General features: G+C 46.5%; 1 protein-coding gene across 1 annotated transcript in view; it reads left to right on the top strand.

The window, feature by feature from the left end:
• Positions 1-21,297, top strand: part of ITGB5 (integrin subunit beta 5) — a 112,856-nt gene that overhangs the window by 12,301 nt on the left and 79,258 nt on the right. Inside the window, exon 3 of the mRNA XM_032335703.1 lies at positions 9,904-10,108. Within this exon, the coding sequence (XP_032191594.1) occupies positions 9,904-10,108 (205 nt within the window). The remainder of the gene's footprint in view (positions 1-9,903; positions 10,109-21,297) is intronic.

Below are 21,297 nucleotides of genomic sequence, written 5' to 3'. Positions count from 1 at the left end.
TCAGTTGGGTCTTCAGATGGTGTTGAGTGTTTTAATCCTATTTTAGGAAAACAAGACCTTCCTTCCCTTTTGTGGGGGAGCCAGTTATGACTCTTGTCTAGTTTCCTGCGATTTGGTAAAAGATCTGAGCATGTGAAGGGAGTTTGTTGTATAATAGTTGAAAACGTGGGCGGGTGGGTAGCGTGTGGATGGAGGCCAGTCGTCTTCACGTGGCTTATGTGGGGATAGGAATATTATGACTCGGCCTTTGTGGTATGATTAAAAGTCACGGTTGCTGTTTCTTTAGGCCCCGTAAGAAGGGTTACAAGTTCGGGGAGATGTTAGACATATTGCTGTCGTAAAGTAGTACAAACCTTGGAGCGTGGTGAGCTCATCAGCAAGTGATCAATTTCTAAAACTCCTGTCTTGAAGGAAAATTCCGGCTCACTTTTTGAAATTGTTGTTAGAACCACCAGGCACAAACTCTCCTTGCACTAATGTACTGTTAAGGTGGTTTAAAAAAAAAAAAGTTTTATTTATTTATTTTAGAGAGAGAGTGCTCAAGGCGGGGGTGGGGGGCGGGGAGCAGAGGGAGAAGGACAGGCAGACTCTTGTGCTGAGGGCAAAGCCCGACATGGGGCTCGATCCCATGACCGTGAGATCATGACCTGAGCTGAAACCAAGAGGCAGACACTTAACTGACCGAGCCACCCAGGCGCCCCTGTTAAGGTTATTTTTTAAAGAAGCTAAGACCTGCCATCTTGGATTGGCTCAGTCTTTGCTGTTTGGTATGCGGTGCTCATCAGGACAAGAGATGGCCTGGAAGGCTGAGCATCTTTGCCTCAATGCAGCCTCAGAGGTCTGGGGATGGGTTCAGCCTTCGATGGCTACAGATGGTCATGTGTGGAGCCCCACCAGTACCCCACACCTTGTGTATAGTATTAATGAAAATTGAAGGCTCAGAGAGGTGACGTGATTTTTTTTTTTCAAGGCCACACACTGTGCCAAAGCCGGATTTTAGAGCCCAGGCTCTTACCCTTTGGCTACCCGGCCTCTTACATGTGATGTCTATAGAATTTTTTCTAGTGGAGAGTAGGATTAAATTAAATAAATGATCCCAACCACAATAAGTTTATTCCAGTAAATCTTCCCAATATATGAAAACTTCATTGTATTTGTGCTTAATTGTGTTTGTTGTGAACTTTCTTTAAAACCTTTCACTGGCATTGTATGTCCCCATTGTCCCTTGCCTGCCTCCAGGACTTTAGTCAGAGGGAACTACCCCGGAAGATCGGCCAGAAAGCCCCGCCCGGTGGATGCCCTCATGGTTTTCCCTGTGTTGCTCCTTTGCCTAGAAGGCCTTCCTGGCTTCCTAGACATAACCATCTACCTCTTCATCCATCAGTCTGCCCAGGCCCTTTGGTATGAGACTATCTCTGTCTTCCAGAATGCTGGGGCATGGCTTTTATCTATTTTCTTCCTTGCTGCATCCCCAGTACCTAGAGTGTTGTCTGGCACACAGTAGTTGCTCAATAAGTATTGACTGAAGGATTTCACTGGATTGGTATTTATTGCGTGTCTGCATGTGCAGGCCATGACCCCCTCTTCATCTCCCTGTATTCCCTACTTCCTTGATAGCACTGATAACCTTTTATTGTATTAATTTGTTTTTATGCCCGTGACTAACTAAATTGTTGTCTTCTTAGAAACCTAAACTATGTCTTATTCATCTTGACTCCTCAGATCTAGCCCAGAATCTGGCAGAAATTCATAGTTGATAAAAGAGGTGGGCTTGGGTGCCAGGGTGGCTCAGTGGGTTAAAGCCTCTGCTTTAGACTCAGGTCATGATGTCAGGGTCTTGGGATCGAGTCCTGCACCGGGCTCTCTGCTCAGCAGGTAGCCTGCCCTCCCCACCTCTCTGCCTACTTGTGATCTCTGTCAAAAAAGAAAAGATGGGCTTAAACAACATGTAGTTAGAAAACCAAAGTTTATTTTTTATTTTTTTAAAGATTTTATTTATTTGAGAGAGAGAGAGCGTGAGTAGAGAGGAGGGGCAGAGGAAGAGGGAGAAGCAGGCTTCCTGCTGAGCAGGGAGCCCGGCGTGGGGCTCTACCCCAGGACCCTGAGATCACAACTAGAAAACCAAAGTTTGAATCTCAGTTTTGCCATGCTTTGCTCCCAGTTGTGTGATGTGTCAGATGCTAGTGACAATGCCACCCTCCAGCGTTCTTGGGGGTATAAAATGAGATGAGTGCACGAGAGGACTCTCAGATAGGACTGCTGATGAACGGAATGAGTGTTACCCAGCACACTGCCCCTGTCATCCACGGTATCGTCTAGTAAATGGAAGCAGTGGGACCTATAAGCCAGGGTCAGCTGTCTGCGTCAGGTTTCTTCCTTTCTTGGGCTAGTACTTCCAGGACTCTGATATGCTAATATTGACAGGGTTTCCTCTCTAGCCCAGCGGGTTCCCTGGGCTTACACGGAGTCTTGGCTGCAGAACTCCCTGTGATGCCTGCGTGGCAATGCCGCTTCCCATTTTCTTTAGGGGGTGAACTGCCCTCAGGATGTGAGTGTGTTTCAGGGAACTGGGTTTGGACAGTTCAGGAATGCTTTCTGGTCGACCTCTGCACTTTAGCAAGACAGAGTAAGTGTGGTTGAGTGCCTTCCTAACCGTACATGCTGGCATTAGAGAGGTCAGGTATCTGCCATGAGCACATGACGAGTGTGCACCGAGGGCTGGTCCCTCGGGGATGGTGAGGGAGGGCCAGCTTGCTGACCGGTGGGTTTGTGTGGATTCTGCCCCACCCACCTCTTGTGACCGGGAGACATCCTCCATCGGGACTCCCTAGCTCTTGATCTCGTAGTGCTTTTGTTTTACTTGTGGTGGGGCGGGCATCCTCATTCTGCGTTTAACATTCCTTGTAAACTAATTCCACCTCCTCTCCCTCGTCTGCCCTGCTGTTCCTGTGTTCTGTGCAGGTATTGAATTGGAGTTTGCTGGCGTCGGGCTCCCACTCAGCATTTCTTGCTAGTTTTCTATTCCATTCTGCTGCATGACCCTTTTTTTTTTTAAGATTTTATTTTTGGGGTACCTGGGTGGTGCAGTCTGTTGAGCCTCTCTGTTTTTTCTTTTCTTTCTTTCTTTTTTTTAAAATCTGAACAAGAGAGCATGAGTGAGAGCAGAAGCAGGAGGAGCCCCAGAGGAAGAGGGAGGGAGGAGGAGATGCCCCACTAAGCAGGGAGTCAGATGCGGAGCTGGTCCTAGATGCCTAGGACCCTGGGCTCATGACTTGAGCTGAAGGCAGCTGCTTAACTGACTGAGTCACCCAGGTGCCCTGAGCATCTGATTCTTGATTTCATTTTTGGTCATGATCTTAGCATCAGGGGATCGAGCCCTGCATTGGGCTGCATGCTCAGCACAGAGCCTGCTTGCGTTTCTTTTCCCCTCTCCCTCCCTCTCACCCTGTGCATTTCTCTCTCTCTCTCTCTAATAAATAAATAAATCTTTTTTAAAAATTTGAAAATTTAAAAAAAAAGTTTTTTTTTTTGAAGATTTCTATTTATTTATTTATTTGACAGAGATCACAAGTAGGCAGAGACGCAGGCAGAGAGAGAGAGGAGAAAGCAGGCTCTCCGTGGAGCAGAGAGCCCGATGTGGGGCTCGATCCCAGGACCCTGGGACCATGACCTGAGTCGAAGGCAGAGGCTTTAACCCACTGAGCCACCCAGGCGGCCCCCAAAAAAGATAATAGAGTTGCCAGACTTTCTGGTACTCTGAGACCAGGAGTGCGGGAGGCCGCCTCTCCTTGCCTGTCCTTACCTGTTCCCACGGCACCCCTCACCCCTGTCCTTAATTCATTCTTCATGACACCTCCTTGGCCCTTGCTTCTCAGCCAGTGTGAGCACTTAGGGTACTGTTGTCCTGCACAGGATAAAACCCACAACAAATTCCATCAGTGTATCAGCCATTTTGTCTGCCTTTTTTTTTTTTTTTCAAGTGGAAATCTGCCCCTGATCTCAGCCTGTGAGCCTCTCAACCCAGCTGGCTGTGAGAGGAGTTTGTAGGGCAGAGTGTGTGTATGCTTTTCCCGCAAGGCCCAGGGCAGCCCGCCTTCTCTCCATTCACACTTCCTGGCCGACCACCTAGTCCTGTCGCTCTTCCTAATGCAGGGAGAGCCAGTAGACTGGATCCAGCTGTGTGCCCAGGGAGATGGGGAGCACAGGGTTCATGCTGGGAGCAGGGGGCCACTGTGGCTTGTAGGAGGATGGTGGTTTGGGAGAAGTGGGCAGGGCTGAAGGACCCAGACTCCTCGTGAGGGTAGAAAGCAGAGTCTGTGGAAGCAGAAGAGGAGAAGAAGACAGACTACAAGATTGCGTGCAGGGCTGGGGGACCGGGGAGCCCATAGGGCAAGATGGTGAGACAGCTTGAGGTGATGTGGCCTTGGCCAGCACAGGCTGATGAAAAGCCAGAGGGAGAAGGACCAGGGAAGCACGGCCACTGGCTTGTGGTGTGTAGATGGAAATGGGGTTGGAATGGAAGAAGACTGGAAAAGTGTGGGCTGGGGTGAAGGGTGTTTGCCTTGGAGACAGACATGGAGAAGCAGAAATGAAGAGGTCAGTAGGGCTGGATGCGGAGGAAGGAGACCATTTAGAGGCAGGAAAGCAAGACAGTGTTAGAGGTTCATTGGACACTTAGTGTCCAGTTGCAAGAAAGCAAGAAAGCCGGGGCAGCTAAGCCAAAACCACACCAGCATCCTGTTGTACAGCTTAGACAAGCAAGACCACAGTAGCATCCCGTAATGGGCTGAGTGGACTTTCGGGGGAAATTATGGTGGCCTGAAGGGCTATCAAGGGGACATTGCCTGTATTCTCATTTGAGCTGGGAGGAAATAAAAAAGAAATGAGCATTTGCTTTAACTCACATTAAATTACAGATTCTTTGAGAGAAAAGCTCTTTGTGGTCATGAAAGGAATAATCGTGGCCTGTTGTAGATGCTTCATAAATATTTGTTCAGTGAATTAAATGAGCTGCCTGAAAGCTGACAGAGGGATTTCTCCATCCCCAGGCAGAGGGTAGTGTGCTGAATGAACCCGATCGCCCTGGCCAGGGTGCGAGCCCTGGCTTGCACCGCAGGGAGAGAGATCTTGGTGAACAAAATGTCCTGGGAGTTAGGTGTTGCAGTGTGACAACCAGCAGTGGAGCTTGTCCTGTCCTCCACATCATAGGTGTGGAGGGGGGAAAGGGGACCAAGTTCCAACAACGTGCAAAGGCCAGTGTTGTAGCAAATTAAAAGGGATCTACATTTGGAACACTTCTGTTGTCTTTTTATATTACCACAGGGTGACTAAAAGCCATAAAAGATGTTTCAAGTTCCTGTTCCCATTTTGATGCTTCTCTTGGAAGTTTGCCTGTAATGCCGTTTCCTTTTATGAGCCCTCCGAGGGTTCCTGGAGGCATTTCTGGAGACCGTGGACAGGCGGATGCTTCTGCCATGAGCTGAAACTCCTTCCAGCTCAGAGATCAGGAGCACCTGCTCGCAGTTGTGCTGTGCCCCACCAGGAGCCCTTCCTGATACTGGTTTCCATGTTGAGATGAAGTCTCCCCACCTCCATCCGTAGCTGTTTTTCTGCATAAGAAGAATATTTATCCTCTCAGTTTGAGAGGTGGCAGGCAGATCTCTGCTTTGGGGGCAGCAAGGAAACTCTAAATTCAGAGGGATGGGGTCTGGGGACCCAGCATTGGTTTCCCGCTGCAGCATTCAGCTGTGGCTTTGTTGAGATGAAAGGGAGGCAATGCAAAAAGCACTGGGGTCCAGGCAGCTGAAGCCAGGTGAACTTGGGTTTCTTGGATGAATTTAGGCATGAACTTTGGCATGTGGACCTCTGATTCTTCACCCACAGAGACCAGGGGCTGGCACCCGAGGATGCCTCCGAGTCCCTTCCCTTTGGAACTTGCTGTCTTCTGGCACCTGGACGAGGGCCCGGGTGTCAGGTCCCTGGCATCTGAACAATGACCTAGGGAAGAGCTCCGGCATGGAGGGAGAGGAGAAGCCCTTGGACGTGTGGGGTTGGCCAGCTGGGCCTGCAGTATTCTCTGTCCTTTCCTTGGGCAGCAAGAGATGAGTCGTGGCTCTTTTCAGACTCTGTGCCAGATGGACCTTCAGCTCTGTGGGAATCTCCCACCAATCTCCCACTCTCCCAGGGTAGCTGCCTTCCTCTCAGAAGGTCATTCATGCCTGCCAAGGCCAGAGGTGCCTTGGGGTGTCTTCGAGGCCTCAGACCCCTGGGACAGTGACGAGATTCAACATACAGGTAAAGATATCCCAAAGACTGTGGAACAGTATCAGTGAAACCATTGGGCCTATCCCAAGTAACAGGACGCTGAGCTTTGTGAACTAGGACAGGGTTGACAAACCGGCGATAGAGATCGGTGACACTGAGATGAAATCTGAATTTGGCACAGGTGCCACAGTAGGATGTCCCTTGGCTGTGTGTGCAGCTGGAGCTGCTGAGAAGGGGGCTCCCTGTGTTGTCCCATTGTTGACTTGGTGGGCACTTCTGAAGTCACTGTATGAGTTGCAGTTTGTTTGTTTGTTTGTTTTATAGTGGTCTCTATGCCCAATGTGGGGCTCACCACCCCTAGATCAAGAGTCTCCTACTCTACCGACTCAGCCAGCCAGGTGCCCCTCGAGTTACTGTTTTGTTTTGTTTTTTAAAGATTTTATTTATTTATTTGTCAGAAAGAGAGAGAAAGCACGCAAGCAGGCAGAGAGGCAGGCAGAGGCAGAGAGAGAGGCAGACTCCCTGCTGAGCAAGGAGCCCGATGCGGGACTTAAGGCAGTGGCTTAACCCACTGAGCCACCCAGGCGTCCCTTGAGTTACAGTTTTAATGTGTTCACCGGTAGTTCTCCTACTGGCAGTCAGGTGACAATACAGAGGTTGACGGCCCGTGCAATGAACTTCGGAAAACCATGAGCACTGGAGTGGAAGTTTATCACAACCTTGAGGAATATTATTAATGAGAAATATACTGGTACCAGTGAGGGGAATGAGGAGAGCCTTGCTTCTAATACCCTAGAGATTAAAGAAGCCGCAGAGTCTCTAGAGTACGGCTGGGACAGCCAGACTTGAAGACCCGGTTGTGATTGGCCTGGGTGTGGCTGTCTGATTTCTTCAGGTCTGGGAAGGGTCACCTGGGCTTTAAGTCTCTTGGTGATCTCAGCTGTGCGTCTTCCCTAGCCAGCAGGTGGCCCCGTACAAGTTCTCCATCAAGGACTGCTCGTGCCTGTCAAAGACCCCTTTGAGCAGGATGACTGGGAAGCTTGAGTGAAGTTCACTGCTAGTGCAGGTGTCTGGGTGGTATGGTGTAATCTCGATGAATGAATTGCCGAGGCTGTGGATTAAGAATCATGCCACTACCTGCTGCGTAGAGGGAAGCAGGTTGGCTCTGTGATCTGGTCTGTTCCAGAATGCAAGCTGCTCCAGACCAGTGGGAGGGGTGTCGGGCTCCCATCACTTCAGGGACAACACAGATGCTTTCATGGCCAACCTGGAGGCAGAGTTTTGCACTGGAGTGCTCAAGACACATTGACTACCAGAACTGGGCCAAGCACAACCAGCTCATCAGAACTGGGGGAGCTGGCACCAAGGGCCAGGATGCCAGAAGCCAGCAAGAAGTTCATGAGCAGGCGAGCCCCTTCCAGCTCTGGACAGCCAAGTGGACCTCTGCTGCAGGACCTCAAGACAGCAGACCGCTACTGTGGGGCCATCAGAAGTTACTCCTTCCCCCATCCCTTCGCTTTCTCACTACTTTATTAGAATTTCTACATCAGAGTCATGCTTGTCCATTTGGAACCCAGCTTGGAAAGCCTAGCTTTGAAATCTTGTATCATTTCAAGGATAATCATTTTAAGCTGGAATAATTATTTTCTCACCTGATCCACAAGTGTCTGGAGACACTTAGACTTATGGCACCGTCCCTGAGGTTGACAGGCAAGATCTCCAGGGGCTCAATATATCAAAACAAACAAATAGATAAATAAATAAAATTCGATTATAAAATAAACAACAACAGCAAATATCACAGAGGCCCAGAACAACACATCTGGTTTCACTTATATAAAAACACTGCAAATTCTTCTTGACTTCTTAGTGTTGAATCTTGCGAAGGCTTAAGTAGGTGTTGGCTAGCCCTGGAGCCTCGACCATGGTGAAGGGCGAGTCCCCTTCGTCTCTCTGCTTCTGCCAGCAGTCTGACTCCTACCACAGTGGGGAGGACACTTGACTCAGCTGAGGCTTTCTGGCAAAATGTTACAGAGGCAAGAGGAAGAGATCAGCATCAGAACCCCTCCAGCTATCAAGAGGGTGATCAGGGCCAGCACAGGCCTCCAACTGGCTGGTGGAGGTGATCTGCTTTTCTATATCCATCAGCGAGAGGGTGTTCAGAGAGCATCCTGGATTTGGTTTGCTGTTAAAAATTCCCTTACTGGAGGGGCACCTGGGTGGCTCCATGGGTTAAAGCCTCTGCTTTCCGCTCGGGTCATGGTCTCAGGGTCCTGGGATTGAGCCCCGCATTGGGCTCTCTGCTCGGCGAGGTGCCTGCTTCCTCCTCTCTCTGCCTGCCTCTCTGCCTACTTGTGATCTCTGTTTATCAAATAAATAAATAAAATCTTTAAAAAAAAAAAAGAAAAAAAATTCCCTTACTGGAAAACAACCAATACTTACAAAGTACCATATTTTATAGTAGAGTATATTATTTCGTTTTAAAGTGGATATCCTAAAGTCCTGGTGCCCCAGATAAGGTTGGGTCATCCTGATATCTAGCCTTCTCCTAAATCCAGCTTAAGAAAAGGAAGTTTTTTCTTATCAATGTGGCTTTATTGCTCAAACTACAGTAAAAATAATAAAAGAAAAAATGTAATTTTAGTCCCTCTACACTAATGCCTCAACTGTCTTTATTTTTAAAAATTTTTGTTTTGAATCCTAATGCGGATACAATTTTATTTTCTGATCTTCTTTCTTAGCACGTTTTGGACTTTCTTTTCAGTCTTCATAATTTTGAATGATCACGTCATCTACGGAGGTGATATACCATGTTTTTCTTATAGTTGAGGGATTTATGTTTACAAGTTTATACTCAGTATGTATCTTATAGAGTCCCTCCCCTCTTTTTTAAAAGATTTTATTTATTTATTTGACAGAGATGGAGACAGAGGGCATAAGCAGGCAGAGTAGCAAAGAGAGGGAAGAGCAGGCTCCGCCCTAAGCAGGGAGCCTGATGTGGGGCTCCATCCCAGAACCCTGGGATCATGACCTGAGCCAAAGGCAGATGCTTCGTGACTGAGCCACCCAGGTGCCCTCCCCTCTCTTCTGATTGACTTCTTGGGATAGATTCCTGGGACTCGACCAGCGGGTCAAAGGGTACAGTGTTTATTGCCACGTTGTCTTGCAGAATGGGTGTGTAATGGGTGTGTAGTGCCCCATGCCTGCACAACAGATGAGTGGATGCCTCATAAGTTAACTCTTGATTGCCTGAATGATGACTACTTGTCTACTTACATAGTATCTTTAAAACATTTTTAGTTGTACAACGGGCCATGTCAGTTACTTTTCTCCCGCTAATTGTCCAGACAGGCCCATTTTTTTAGGAGAATTTTGGTCATTAAAGTAACAGTGAAACCAAACCTTTTTATTATGCATTTACAGTTTACAAAGGGCTTTCGTATCCAGTACCTTCCTTAACCCTCATAATCCTAGTGAGCATTTGGGGTATGTGTGATCGGTTTCACCACTTTCTGACAATGAAAATGGAGTGCGGAGTGTTTCGGGTATAGGCACTAGGTGCTGTTGGGTCCACTCCAGAGGTGTTCTGGAAAGATAGCCTGACCATTCTCTGCCCTCTTCCTTTGTTGCTGCATCTAGGACTTCGGCAGCCTGCGCTCTGTCACCTCCCGCTGTGACTTGAAGGCAAACCTGGCCAGAAACGGCTGCGGGGGTGAGTTTGAGAGCCCCGCCAGCAGCACCCAGGTCCTGCGGAGCCTGCCTCTCAGCAGCAAGGGCTCCAGTCCCGCCAGCTCAGATGTCATTCAGCTGAGGCCACAGCAGATTGCCCTGAACCTGCGGCCTGGTGAGCACCATGAGGAGGGGGTGCGCTAATGATGGGCAGGTGAGCTGGGGCAGGCTCAGAGCTGAGCCCGCAGAGGGAAAGGGCAAGGCCTCGCCCCGGCCCCAGGAGGCAGAGTAAGTAAAAGGCCCCTGTGGACAGAGCGGGATCTTTGCTATCTGTTTGATTGAAGTAAAATATATATAACATAAAATTGAGCATTTTAAATGTTTTAAGGTATATAGTTCAACGGCATTAAAAACATTCACCTTGTCTATCACCACTACCTGTCTCCAAAACTTTTTCATTATCCCAGCCTGAAACTCTGTGCCCACTAACACGCATTCTTTTTTTTTTTTCTTCATTCACTTGAGAGAGAGAGAGAGAAAGAGAGAGAAGCACATGTGTGTGTGTGGCGGGGGGTGGGACAGAGGGAGCAGGGGGAAGGGCAGGGGGAGAGGGAGAGAAGCAGACTCCCTGCTGAGCAGGAGCCCCATGATCCTGAGATCATGATCTGGGCCAAATGGGCCAAAATCAAGGAAATCAAGAGGCGTAGGCTTAACGGCCTGAGCCAGCCTGGTGTCCCTGAACACTACTTCTAGCTTCTACCCCCATCCTCCCTCCCTCCTGGTGATGAGTTTGACTCCTTTCTGCCGTGATGAGTTTGACTACTCGGGGAGCCCTTATAAGTGATAGTAATCGGACTCTCCAGTACTTTTACTTTTGTGGCTGCCTTTTTTACTCAGAAATGTCTTCAAGGTTCGTCCATGTTGTCGCGTGTGTCAGATCTGCTTCCTTTTTAAGGCTTCCTTTTTAAACTCCCCTTGTGTGTGTTTATTGTATTTTGTTGGTCTGTTCATCCATCAGTGGACACTTGAGTTGTTGCTATTTTTTGGCTATTAAGAATGACATTATAGCCTTCCGTGGGAGGACACTGCTACTAGGTTTACTCCCTAGTTAATGCACGTTTCTCAGGAAGGTGCTGCTTCCAGGAAAATGTATTTTTCCTTGTCAGCAAATTCCACTGGAGTCCATGGCATTCTGAAAGGACAAACTTTTAGAGCAGAGTTATTTTGTTTTATGACCCTAGAGCCCCTGCAAGCCCTAGCATTGGTTGTGATATGAGGAAACTAACGGATTTTGTATACCTACTACGTGCTGAATGCCTGGCTTACTCCTAGGTAGGTAAGACCATTTTACATGACAAGCGACCTGCTCAAGGTCTGCCAGTTACAAATGGTGACTCTGGAGGCACCTGGGTGGCTCAGTCAGTTGAGCGACTGTCTTCGGCTCAGGTCGTAATCCTGGAGTCCTGGAATGGAGTCCCACATTGGGCTCCCAGCTCGAGGAGAGTCTGCTGCTCCCTCTGACCTCTCCCTTCTCAGGCTCTCTCTCATTCTATTGCTCTCAAATAAATAAATAAATAAATATTTTTAAAAAAGAAAAAGAAATGGTGACTCTCATTCCACCCCAGCTTGTTGCAACAACAAAACTCACGACTTTTTCTAGTTCACCATGTTTTAAACATAATATTCCACATATTGGAATTGTGGTAAGGTCAAAAAGTGGATATGCATGTGCTTAAATTAGAAAGTATCACATTTTGAGGGAAGGTAGCCTATTTCCAAATTCCTTTGATTTTCCTCCTTTTCTTCTATCTCATTGCCTAAGAAACCATTGGCAAAAACTACTCCCAGATGGTTTATTTCAACTCCAAGGCCGCTTGGAGCCGGTGGCAAGGTCACGGATGTGGTTGGCCATCTTGAGTTCTAGCACTGGCCCTGTCCCTAGCTAGGAGGGCTTGGGCAGTTTACCCCACCCCTTCACATCTCAAGGTCTTTGCCACCTACATTCCTTATAGCCACGTTCAAAAGCTTAAATGAGACTTCTTGTATACATACACTTTAAGAAGTCAAAATTACCATTATTTTCAGACTATTGGCCAAAGATGCAGATCCTGGAGTCAGCGAGGTCTAAGTTTGAATACCCATTCTCAGTGTCTCAGAGACGGATTTCGCCCAACGCTGCCATCATAAGCGCTTAGTGATGCTTGTTGTTGGTGTCTTTGTATATTTTATTTTTTATTTTTTTTAAAGATTTTATTTATTTATTTGACAGGCAGAGATTACAAGTAGGCAGAGAGGCAGGCAGAGAGAGAGAGGAGGAAGCAGGCTCCCCACTGAGCAGAGAGCCCGACGTGGGGCTCGATCCCAGGACCCTGGGATCATGACCTGAGCCGAAGGCAGAGGCTTTAACCCACTGAGCCACCCAGGTGCCCCGGTGTCTTTGTATATTTTAAACACGTTTTATTCTGGGGGCACCTGGATGGCTCAGTCATTAAGCATCTGCCTTCAGCTCAGGTCATGATCCCAGGGTTGCTGGATCGAGCCCCACATTGGGCTCCCTGCTCGGCGGGAGCCTCCTTCTCCCTCTCCCACTCCCCTGTTTGTGTTTCCTCTTTTGCGGGTTCTCTCTCTCTGTCAAATAAATAAATAAAAATCTTTAAAAAAATGTTTTATTCTGTTTATTGAATTGTCTTGGAAATAAGAAATAAGGGGGCACCTGGGTGGCTCAGTGGGTTCAGCCTCTGCCTTCAGCTCGGGTCATGATCTCAGGGTGCTGGGATGGAGCCCCACATTGGGCTCTCTGCTCAGCGGGGAGCCTGCTCGCCCCCCACCCCCGCCTGTCTCTCTGCCTGCTTGTGATCTCTGTCAAATAAATAAAATCTTTAAACAATTAAAAAAAAAGAAATAAGAAACAAAAGGAGGTGTACGTAGCCGTGCTATACAGAGAGGCACAAGCTACTGGATGGCCAGGGATTAGCGCAGGGATTAGTTGAGGCTGCTATTTTTATAAATGGTCCACTGTAATGACACTTAGCTTTGTTGTTTGGTGAGCTCCCACGCTGAGAGAGGGCAGAGCTCCTGCAAAGCTGTGTGACTGGTTAGAGAAGAGTCAGTAGAGCCTCTCTGTGGGCAGCTGCTTGGGGATGTCCTCTGGGTTAAGATAACTCATCTTCATCCATGAAGATTGGCCTGGGTCAGAGGCTGTGACCTAGAGGGGCATGTGGGAGTTGGGGCAGATGATTAAGGTATTGGAGCATTGTGTGGCATGAGAGTAGCTATCAATTAAAGTGAATGATGTTTCTTCTTTTGTATTTAATTACAGTGTAACAATAACTTAAAGTCTTGAGAGATCATCCACTTTTATGCAATGTTGCTTTTCATTTTTACTAGACCCTGTCTCAATTCACATGTTCAGAATTTTCATATGTTCACATTGTATTTGTCATACACTGTCTTCACTTAATCATTAACAAAGACCAAAATTCACAGCGCCAACCACGTTTATAGTTTCAGTCATAGTCAGCAGAGGTTTTTAACTTAACATTTTTGAAACTCCTCATTTAGAATTGCTCTCAGTGCCTCTGATTTTCTGAGAAATACATTCCTTCAGGGTGGCAAATCCTTCTCCTTCAGGGTGGATTTAGTTTAGGAAGGAGCTGGAGGTGACACCAAGTCAGACAGTCCACAGTTTGAATTCTACTTAGAATCAGAATGAAGGTCACAGTCACACGTGAGGCAGAGAGATTGTTGTTTGTTTTGATTTACCAGGGGACTCTTTAAACAGCTCCAACAAGGAGCTAAGGAAGTGAAGGCAGCCTCCTTGGGCCAAGTTCTCCTGATATTAGACGTATGCACAATATTGATCTATGCCTAAAGTTTAATGTATGTTCACTTATGGAAGAAGGAAATCAGCCTTATTTTGATATGCCTGTGGTGATTGTTGAAAGAGCTCTGAGTCATCATATATATAAGAAAGGTTTCCTTTTGCCTATTGAATAGTCTTGGAAATAAACAAAAAAACGGGTGTAAGTGGCTCTGCTGGACACAGAGGCACAAACTACCGGATTGCCAGGGATGATTATGGGATTAGTTGAAGTTGCTAATTTTATAAGTCATAGTATAGTCATATTTCCTGCTAAACATTGTGATACAGTTTCTGGTATTGGAAATAAAATGGAAAGCATGGTCCTATTTTTTTTTTTAATGGTATATATTTTAAAGATTTTATCTATTTTTGCAAGAGAGAGAGAGAAAACTTGAGAGCACAAACGGGGTTGGGGGGAGGGGCAGAGGGAGAAGCAGGCTCCCTGCTGAGCAAGGAGCGCGAGGCGGTACCTGGTGACCAGGACCCTGGGATCATGACCTGAATGGAAGGCAGAAGCTTAACTGACTGAGCCCAGTCGTTTAAGCCCAATATGATCCTATTTTTATATAAAATCAGGATATGGGTGCTGTGTGTGAGCTCTCTGTTTGTGTGGAAGGTGTGATAAGAGAGCCAGTTTCTGGAAGGTCAGGGTGATGGAGATGTTGGCTGCCCAGTTAAACATACCCAAACTGTGAAGATGTTTGAGGAGCTGAAGACTTGGAAGAGATCTGATGAAAATCGGAATTCCTAAAGGTCTAGAGTCTTGTGAATCTCTTTGTCAGTTGAATCTGTTCGTCATTTGAAGCCAATGAAGCCTCTTAAAATCTTGAAAATTTTAATATTTTTAGAGACAAACCCCAGATTCTTATTTGGGGAAGAGAATGTTACGTTGCAGTTAACAGCATCGGTTTACCAAGTGCATAGTCAACCTCAGGGTAGTTACCCCTGATTCTGCAGAAGGCTTCAGATCTAGGGGTTGGTTTTTCCATTATTGATTTCTAGAAACCCGTTTTTGTCTCCTCCCTGACCCTGCTCCCCTGTACCTCATATAGATACTTGTTGAGCGAAATGTAACACTTTGCCAGCCTTATACTAATGACTAATCAATGATAAGCCTCAACATAATATGAGTGATACTTTAAGAAAGTGAAGTTATTATTCCAGGATAAACCTGGGGAAAAAAGATGGATTTTCTTCTATGTGGAACTTTTGTTTTTGTTTTCTTTCTTTCTTTCTTTAGATGTGACTCACATCCCATAGAAGTCACCATTTTATTTTTATTATTTTTATTTTTAAAAAACAATTTTATTTTTTAAGGTTTATTTATTTTTCTGGTGATCTCTATACCCAATGTGGGGCTCAAACTCATGACCCTCAAATCAAGAGTTATGTAGTCTTCCTACTAAGCCAGCTAGGCGCCCCAAGTCACCATTTTTAAGTAAATAATTCTGTGGTTTGTAGTATATTTGCAACATTGTGCAGTCATCACCATTGTCTCATTCCAGAACATTTTCTTCACCTCAAAAAGAAACCCTGTATGCATTAACAGTCACTCCTTATCTTTTCCCTCCCGGCCACTTTCAGTCCTAGGTAACCACTAATCTGCTTTCTATTTCCATGGTTATGTCTGGCTTCTTTCACTCTGCAGAATGTCTTCAGGATTCATTGATGTTGTAACACCAAGACTTCCTTTTTATGGCCAAATAATATTCCTTTGTGTATGTATAGATATGCCACATTTTTGCTGATGAATATTGGGGCTGTTTTCACTTTGGGGCAATCATGACTAATGCTACTGTGAACATTCATGCCCAAGTTTTTGTGCAGACATGTGTTTCCAATAATCTTGAGTATATAACTAGGAGTAGAATTGCTGGGTCATATGGTAATTCTATGTTTAACTTTTTGAGGAACTGCCAGACTTTAAGCAGGATTTTGTATAAACACAGGATCATGTTTTCCATTTTATTTCCAATCCTGGAAACTGTATGTCAGAAAAACAATCTTAAAAAAATTCTTTTTTTTTTTTTTAAAGATTTTATTTATTTATTTGTCAGAGAAAGAGAGAGAGAGATTACAAGTAGGCCAAGAGGCAGGCAGAGGCAGAGGGAGAAGCAGGTTCCCTGCCGAGCAAGGAGCCCGATGTGGGACTTGATCCCAGGACACTGGGATCATGACCTGAGCCGAAGGCAGCCGCTTAACCAACTGAGCCACCCAGGCATCCCTTAAAAAAATTCTTAACAAAGGATACAAACTTTGGAATAAAGCTTATTGAAATGGTGAATAAAAGCCTAGTGGTGGTTTTGAAGCATTGGGACAGTTAGAGTTTTTTTACGTCATTAATTTTCCTTGATCCTTTAGTTCATTGACTAGTAGCTTTGTATTTTCATATTAAGTGTTTTAATCTGAAATAATTGTGGGCTCACAAGAAGTTGCAAAAGGAATTGTGTTCTTGTATACCCCTCCTGGCTTTCCCTGGTAATGTTACATAAGCGAAGTGCATTACTCAAACTGGGAAATTGACACTGGTACAGCCCTGTTAACTAACCTAGAGGACTGGTTGCTTTTGAGCCCTTTTCCCAGCCCTTATATGTGCTGCTTTTTATCCTGCTCCTCCCCGGCCCTACTTTGAGGTGCTGGTTACCTCACTTAGGCGTTGCTTTTGCCACCCAGACCAACAGAATATATTTTTTATCATAAAATCTGAGAAAGACCTGATGGAGGCTGGATAAGAGAGGTTGGCTAACATACCGTGTTTGTGCCTTCCCCCGAACATTTATAAATTGCAATCCTGACCCCCACTGTGATGGTATCAGGAGGCTAGGGTCTTTGGGAGGTGATTAGGTCATGAGGGTAGAGCTCTCATGAATGGGATTAGTGCCGTGAATTATAAACAGACCCCAGAGAGCTCCCTCCTCCCTTCAGCCATGTGAGGACACAGCAGCACTCCTGCAGTCTACAACCCAGGCCTGGCATTCCTAGTTTCCTACTTCCCTTGGGAAAAAAAAAAAACAACCCAAAACAAAACCCAGTCTTAGTCCATTTGGGCTACTCTAGTAAGTACCCATAGACTGAGGGCTTATAAGCAACAAAAATTTCTCTCTCAGGGTCCTGAAGGCTCCAAGTCCAAGATCAGGGTCTTGGACTTGAGTCCTTGGACCTGTTTGAGTCCTGGTGAGAAACCTTCGGGGCAGACACTGGTAGAAGCCACATGTGTCTTCACCTGGTTCCTTCCTTCATTCCATCCGTCCAGTGTCAGAATTCTGCAGTGAGGAGTGGGAAACAGTAGGGCACACCAGCCTTGTCCTAGACCATGGAGGCAATTCTTTCGTTCTAGGTCTGGATTTAATTCTGGGATACTAATTACCTTCCACTACAGTCAACAAAAGAGCTAGATGATGGTCCTAAGGTGGACACTGGGCCCTGATTCCCTGTTGAGCTGCAGTCCTGTTTGTAATATAGTGAATTTTTTTTTTTTTTTAAAGATTTTATTTATTTATTTGACAGAGAGAAATTACAAGTACACTGAGAGGCAGGCAGAGAGAGAGAGAAGGAAGCAGGCTCCCTGCTGAGCAGAGAGCCCGATGTGGGACTCGATCCCAGGACCCTGAGATCATGACCTGAGCCGAAGGCAGCGGCTTAACCCACCGAGCCACCCAGGCGCCCCAAGTAATATAGTGAATTTTAATGTGCTGCTTCTTCTTTCAGTTTTTGGCACAGAAAGGTAATTCTGAGGAATCAAAAACTACTTAAGTTTATTTGGGCATGGCAAACATCTTTATTGGTTGGAATACTACTTTGTCTGAATGTTTGGACAAAAATCAGTCTAAAAATACCAGAGGTTCTTGGTGGAATTCCCTCCTTCACTCTCTGCTCACTTTTCTTTTTTTCATTTTTTAAAGATTTGTTTATTTGTTTATTTGGGGGGAGGGGCAGAGGGAGAAGGAGAGAATCCTCAAGCAGACTCTTCCGCTGAGTGGGGAGCTCCATGCAGGGCTTGATTTTACCCCCCTGAGATCATGACCCCTGCCTAAATCAAGGCTTGGCCAACTGACTAAGGCATCCAGGTGCCCTGACTCTCTCTCTCTTCACTTTTTTTTTTTTTTAGTTTTTTTTTTTTAAGATTTTATTTATTTATTTGACACACAGAGAGAGAACACAAGTAGGCAGAGAGGCAGGCAGAGAGAGAGAGAGGAGGAAGCAGGCTCCTTGCTGAGCCAAGAGCCCTATGCGGTGCTTGATCCCAGGACCCGGAGACCATGACCTGAGCTGAAGGTAGAGGCTTAACCCCCTGAGCCACCCAGGTGCCTCTCTCTCTTCACTTTTGATTGAAGGGAAGGTATATAGAGAGAACAAACTTTAAAAGTACATTTCAGGTGGTTGGCTGGTACATGCCTGCGGTAGGAGAACTGGAAGTGGGCGCTGACCTGCCGCTGACAGTGAAGGTGACAAGCGCTCTGCTCTTTGCTGGACACATGGAGGTGACATGTATTGAGTGGTGCAGAACCGTGTAGCTGGCTGGACTGCTGGAGAGTGGCTGAGCGTGCCTGGTTCTGGAAGTGTGTCCAGAGATGGAAAGTGGGTTGCAGACTTTCTCTCTGCACGTGGCAGCGGCCTCTCCTTCAGTCTGCTGACCTTGCTCGTAGCGGGGCTGGGGCACTGCTGCTTAACTCCCACACTTAACACACATGCTGAGACTTGGTCCAAGAATGTCAGCCCCTCTGAAATCTGCTGACAGAACATCCCGTTCTTGCCATGGCCCTCTGAGAAGTTTGTAGCATCTAAAATCAGGGATAGCTGAGGTAGCAGTAAACCCTCATTCCCAACGCTAATGATAACACCCTCCTTCTTACACCCTCCCCTTTATGGAAAACTGGGAGAAATACTTTTTGTTTAACATTGGCAGCCCCCGAGTGGGGAGGGGTGTGTGTGTGTTTCAGTTTCTCTGAATTTGATTCTGAGAATCAAACTGATTCTCTGAATCAGTTTCTCTTAGAAGTTGATGCCAAGAGCTTTCTCAGTTCCCAGTAGATGCCTGCTGAGCACACACAGATGCATGGTCCCACCTCGTTTCACTTTCTGGAAAATGTGGAGTTAAATGTAATGCCCAAAGCGATAGCCATTCACACCCAAGTTTCTGGCAGAATTTTCTGTCTCGCTTTTTATCCCTACAGGAAATTGCTTTAATAACTGACTTCTGGGGGAACCCAGGTGGAAGTCTTCCTGGAGTAGAGGCATTTGTATGATGTTAGGATACATTGTCTTGTTTGATCCCCACAGTAATTAACATCCTCCCATTTTACCCATCTAGAAACCGAGACGCAGATTTAGAGGAGCCTGAAATCTCCCCAAATCTCGGTGACAAGGTCTGAATTCCAGCTCAGCTCTCGTTCTCCAAGCCTAGCACCCTCTGCCCTCCCACAGGCGCCTCCCCAAGTCCAAGCCTGTTTCGGACTTCCTGGTCCTAAAGGGCTCATTAGTGCTGTACTCACAGTCCACAAAAGTGGATTCTGGATAAAAGAAGATGTAGTTGGGAACTTTGGGGGAAGGGCATAGATGACAGAAAATGCAAAAGCCTCTCTGAAGAGGTCATGGGATTGGACAGAACAGACATGCATCACGGTCTCTGCCCACTGGTGGTCTGTGGTCTGCCTAAGCCAAGGCCAAGGAGGCACTCCCCTTCCCCAAGTTCTCCTCCCTCCTGCCCCTTCCCCACCGTGTTGTGTCATCCAGGGCTGGGGGGTGCTCAGTGCTGGGACCTGCTCAGTCTTTCTGATGGGAACCGGAGGCAGACATTGCAGCTGTCCAGAATTCATTTTGGAAGAAATCTCCAGCATTCTTCTGCTTGAGTCAGATTCTTTTTTTTTTTTTTCAAGATTTTATTTATTTATTTGAAAGACAGAGATCACAAGTAGGCAGAGAGGCAGGCAGAGAGAGAGAGGGAAGCAGGCTATCTTCCGAGCAGAGGGCCTGATGCAGGGCTCGATCCCAGGACCCTGGGATCATGACCCGAGCCGAAGGCAGAGGCTTTTAACCCATTGAGCCACCCAGGCACCCTTGAGTCAGATTCTGATGGTTTTTAAAAATAGGCTCCTATCAACAGGCAACCCAAACTACGTCAGTCTTGAGGAAGCGAGAGTAGTACACGCAAAGACAGGTCCAAGGAAGCAGGCTCAGTGCTGTCACTCAGGCAACAAATAGTAATTATAATAATTATACTTCATTTATGCAGGCCTCTCCTGCTTACAAAACATGTTCTCCACATGAGCGCTTCATAGCCTTAATCAGGACTGCACTGTTATTTCCATTGTATCCCCAAGGGCACCAAGGCTCAGGTTGCACCTGTGGTCAAGGGACGGCGCTGGAACTTGGTCCTTTGAATCTCTTTGGTCTAGTAAGTGCCATGTGCTTGTCTGGGGTGGGAGGAGGAGAGGGAGCACATGGGATTGGAGTCCCTATCCTGCAAGTTTAAGAGGACTTCTACTTGCTGCTGGTCAGCTTGAGGTTAGAGACGAGCTTCCCTGGGTGGTAGCTGCCCACAGACCGGGCTTGGACCTTCTGGGTAGGAAAGGCCGACTTCACGGTTGCACCCCTGAACACAGCGTGTCTGTTCAGATTTCAAACGTGTGTATGGCTTTCCTGCCCAGAGAGTTGAAGGACATCTTGGTGCCTCTGAAAAACGAGTTAGCTCAGGGGCAGATAGAACAATCTGGTATGATTGCTTCTGGAAGTTGGCTCTAAATGATGTGTTTTGAGAGCCTATGAAATGATTTAGCATCGTTATCCTGGCGTGAGTCTCCCAGTTGTGGTGCTGACTTGGGCCTTTCTTTAAGCCCTGGGAGGGCTGTCATGGGCTTTTCTCCTCATTTCTTTCCCTCTGAATTATTTCCTCCTTCTCTTGTCTCTGACTCTTATTGTGGAACCAGAAATTATATTCTCTTTCTTGTAGCTGGTAGGCAAATATAGTAGTGTTTCTGTTTCTGTTTTTTTGTTTTTTCTTTTTCTCTCTTTTCTCCCTTCATTCTGATGGTGCTAAAATTTGGAATCTGTCTTCCTGTATTTATACATATAATTTCTGATGATAATAACTTATGTCTGTGATATCCCAAAGTGTCATATATGTACAAGAACTAAATACTATTGTTTATAAGTGGCTAGGGAAATAGAAAAAGTGGCAGAAGCATAAATATTTTGCTCTTTGGGGTATGTTAAGGAGTCGTGTGTTCCCACTCCCCCTTGCCTTGTATCTCTCTCTTCCCGTCTTATTTCTTAGTCACTCATGCCCGTACATCCTTTTGTTTATTCCCTCTTTTCTGTTTCATTCACACCTTTACAATCTTCTCCCCGCCATGTTCGCAACTTGGCTACTCCTTTCTCAGAAGTTGGTGTGTGGTTGGTGGGCAACCGTCACCTAATCTGTGTCCATGGAATTGTCTGGTTCCTTGTCCACCAACTGCCCTTTTTTCCTGACAAAACAGAACAGCACTGAAGAGACTAGTTGT

The sequence above is a fragment of the Mustela erminea genome, chromosome 1 (assembly GCF_009829155.1).
Source record: "Mustela erminea isolate mMusErm1 chromosome 1, mMusErm1.Pri, whole genome shotgun sequence".
Lineage (NCBI taxonomy): Eukaryota > Metazoa > Chordata > Mammalia > Carnivora > Mustelidae > Mustela > Mustela erminea.
This window is presented reverse-complemented; position numbering and strand designations above follow the sequence as displayed.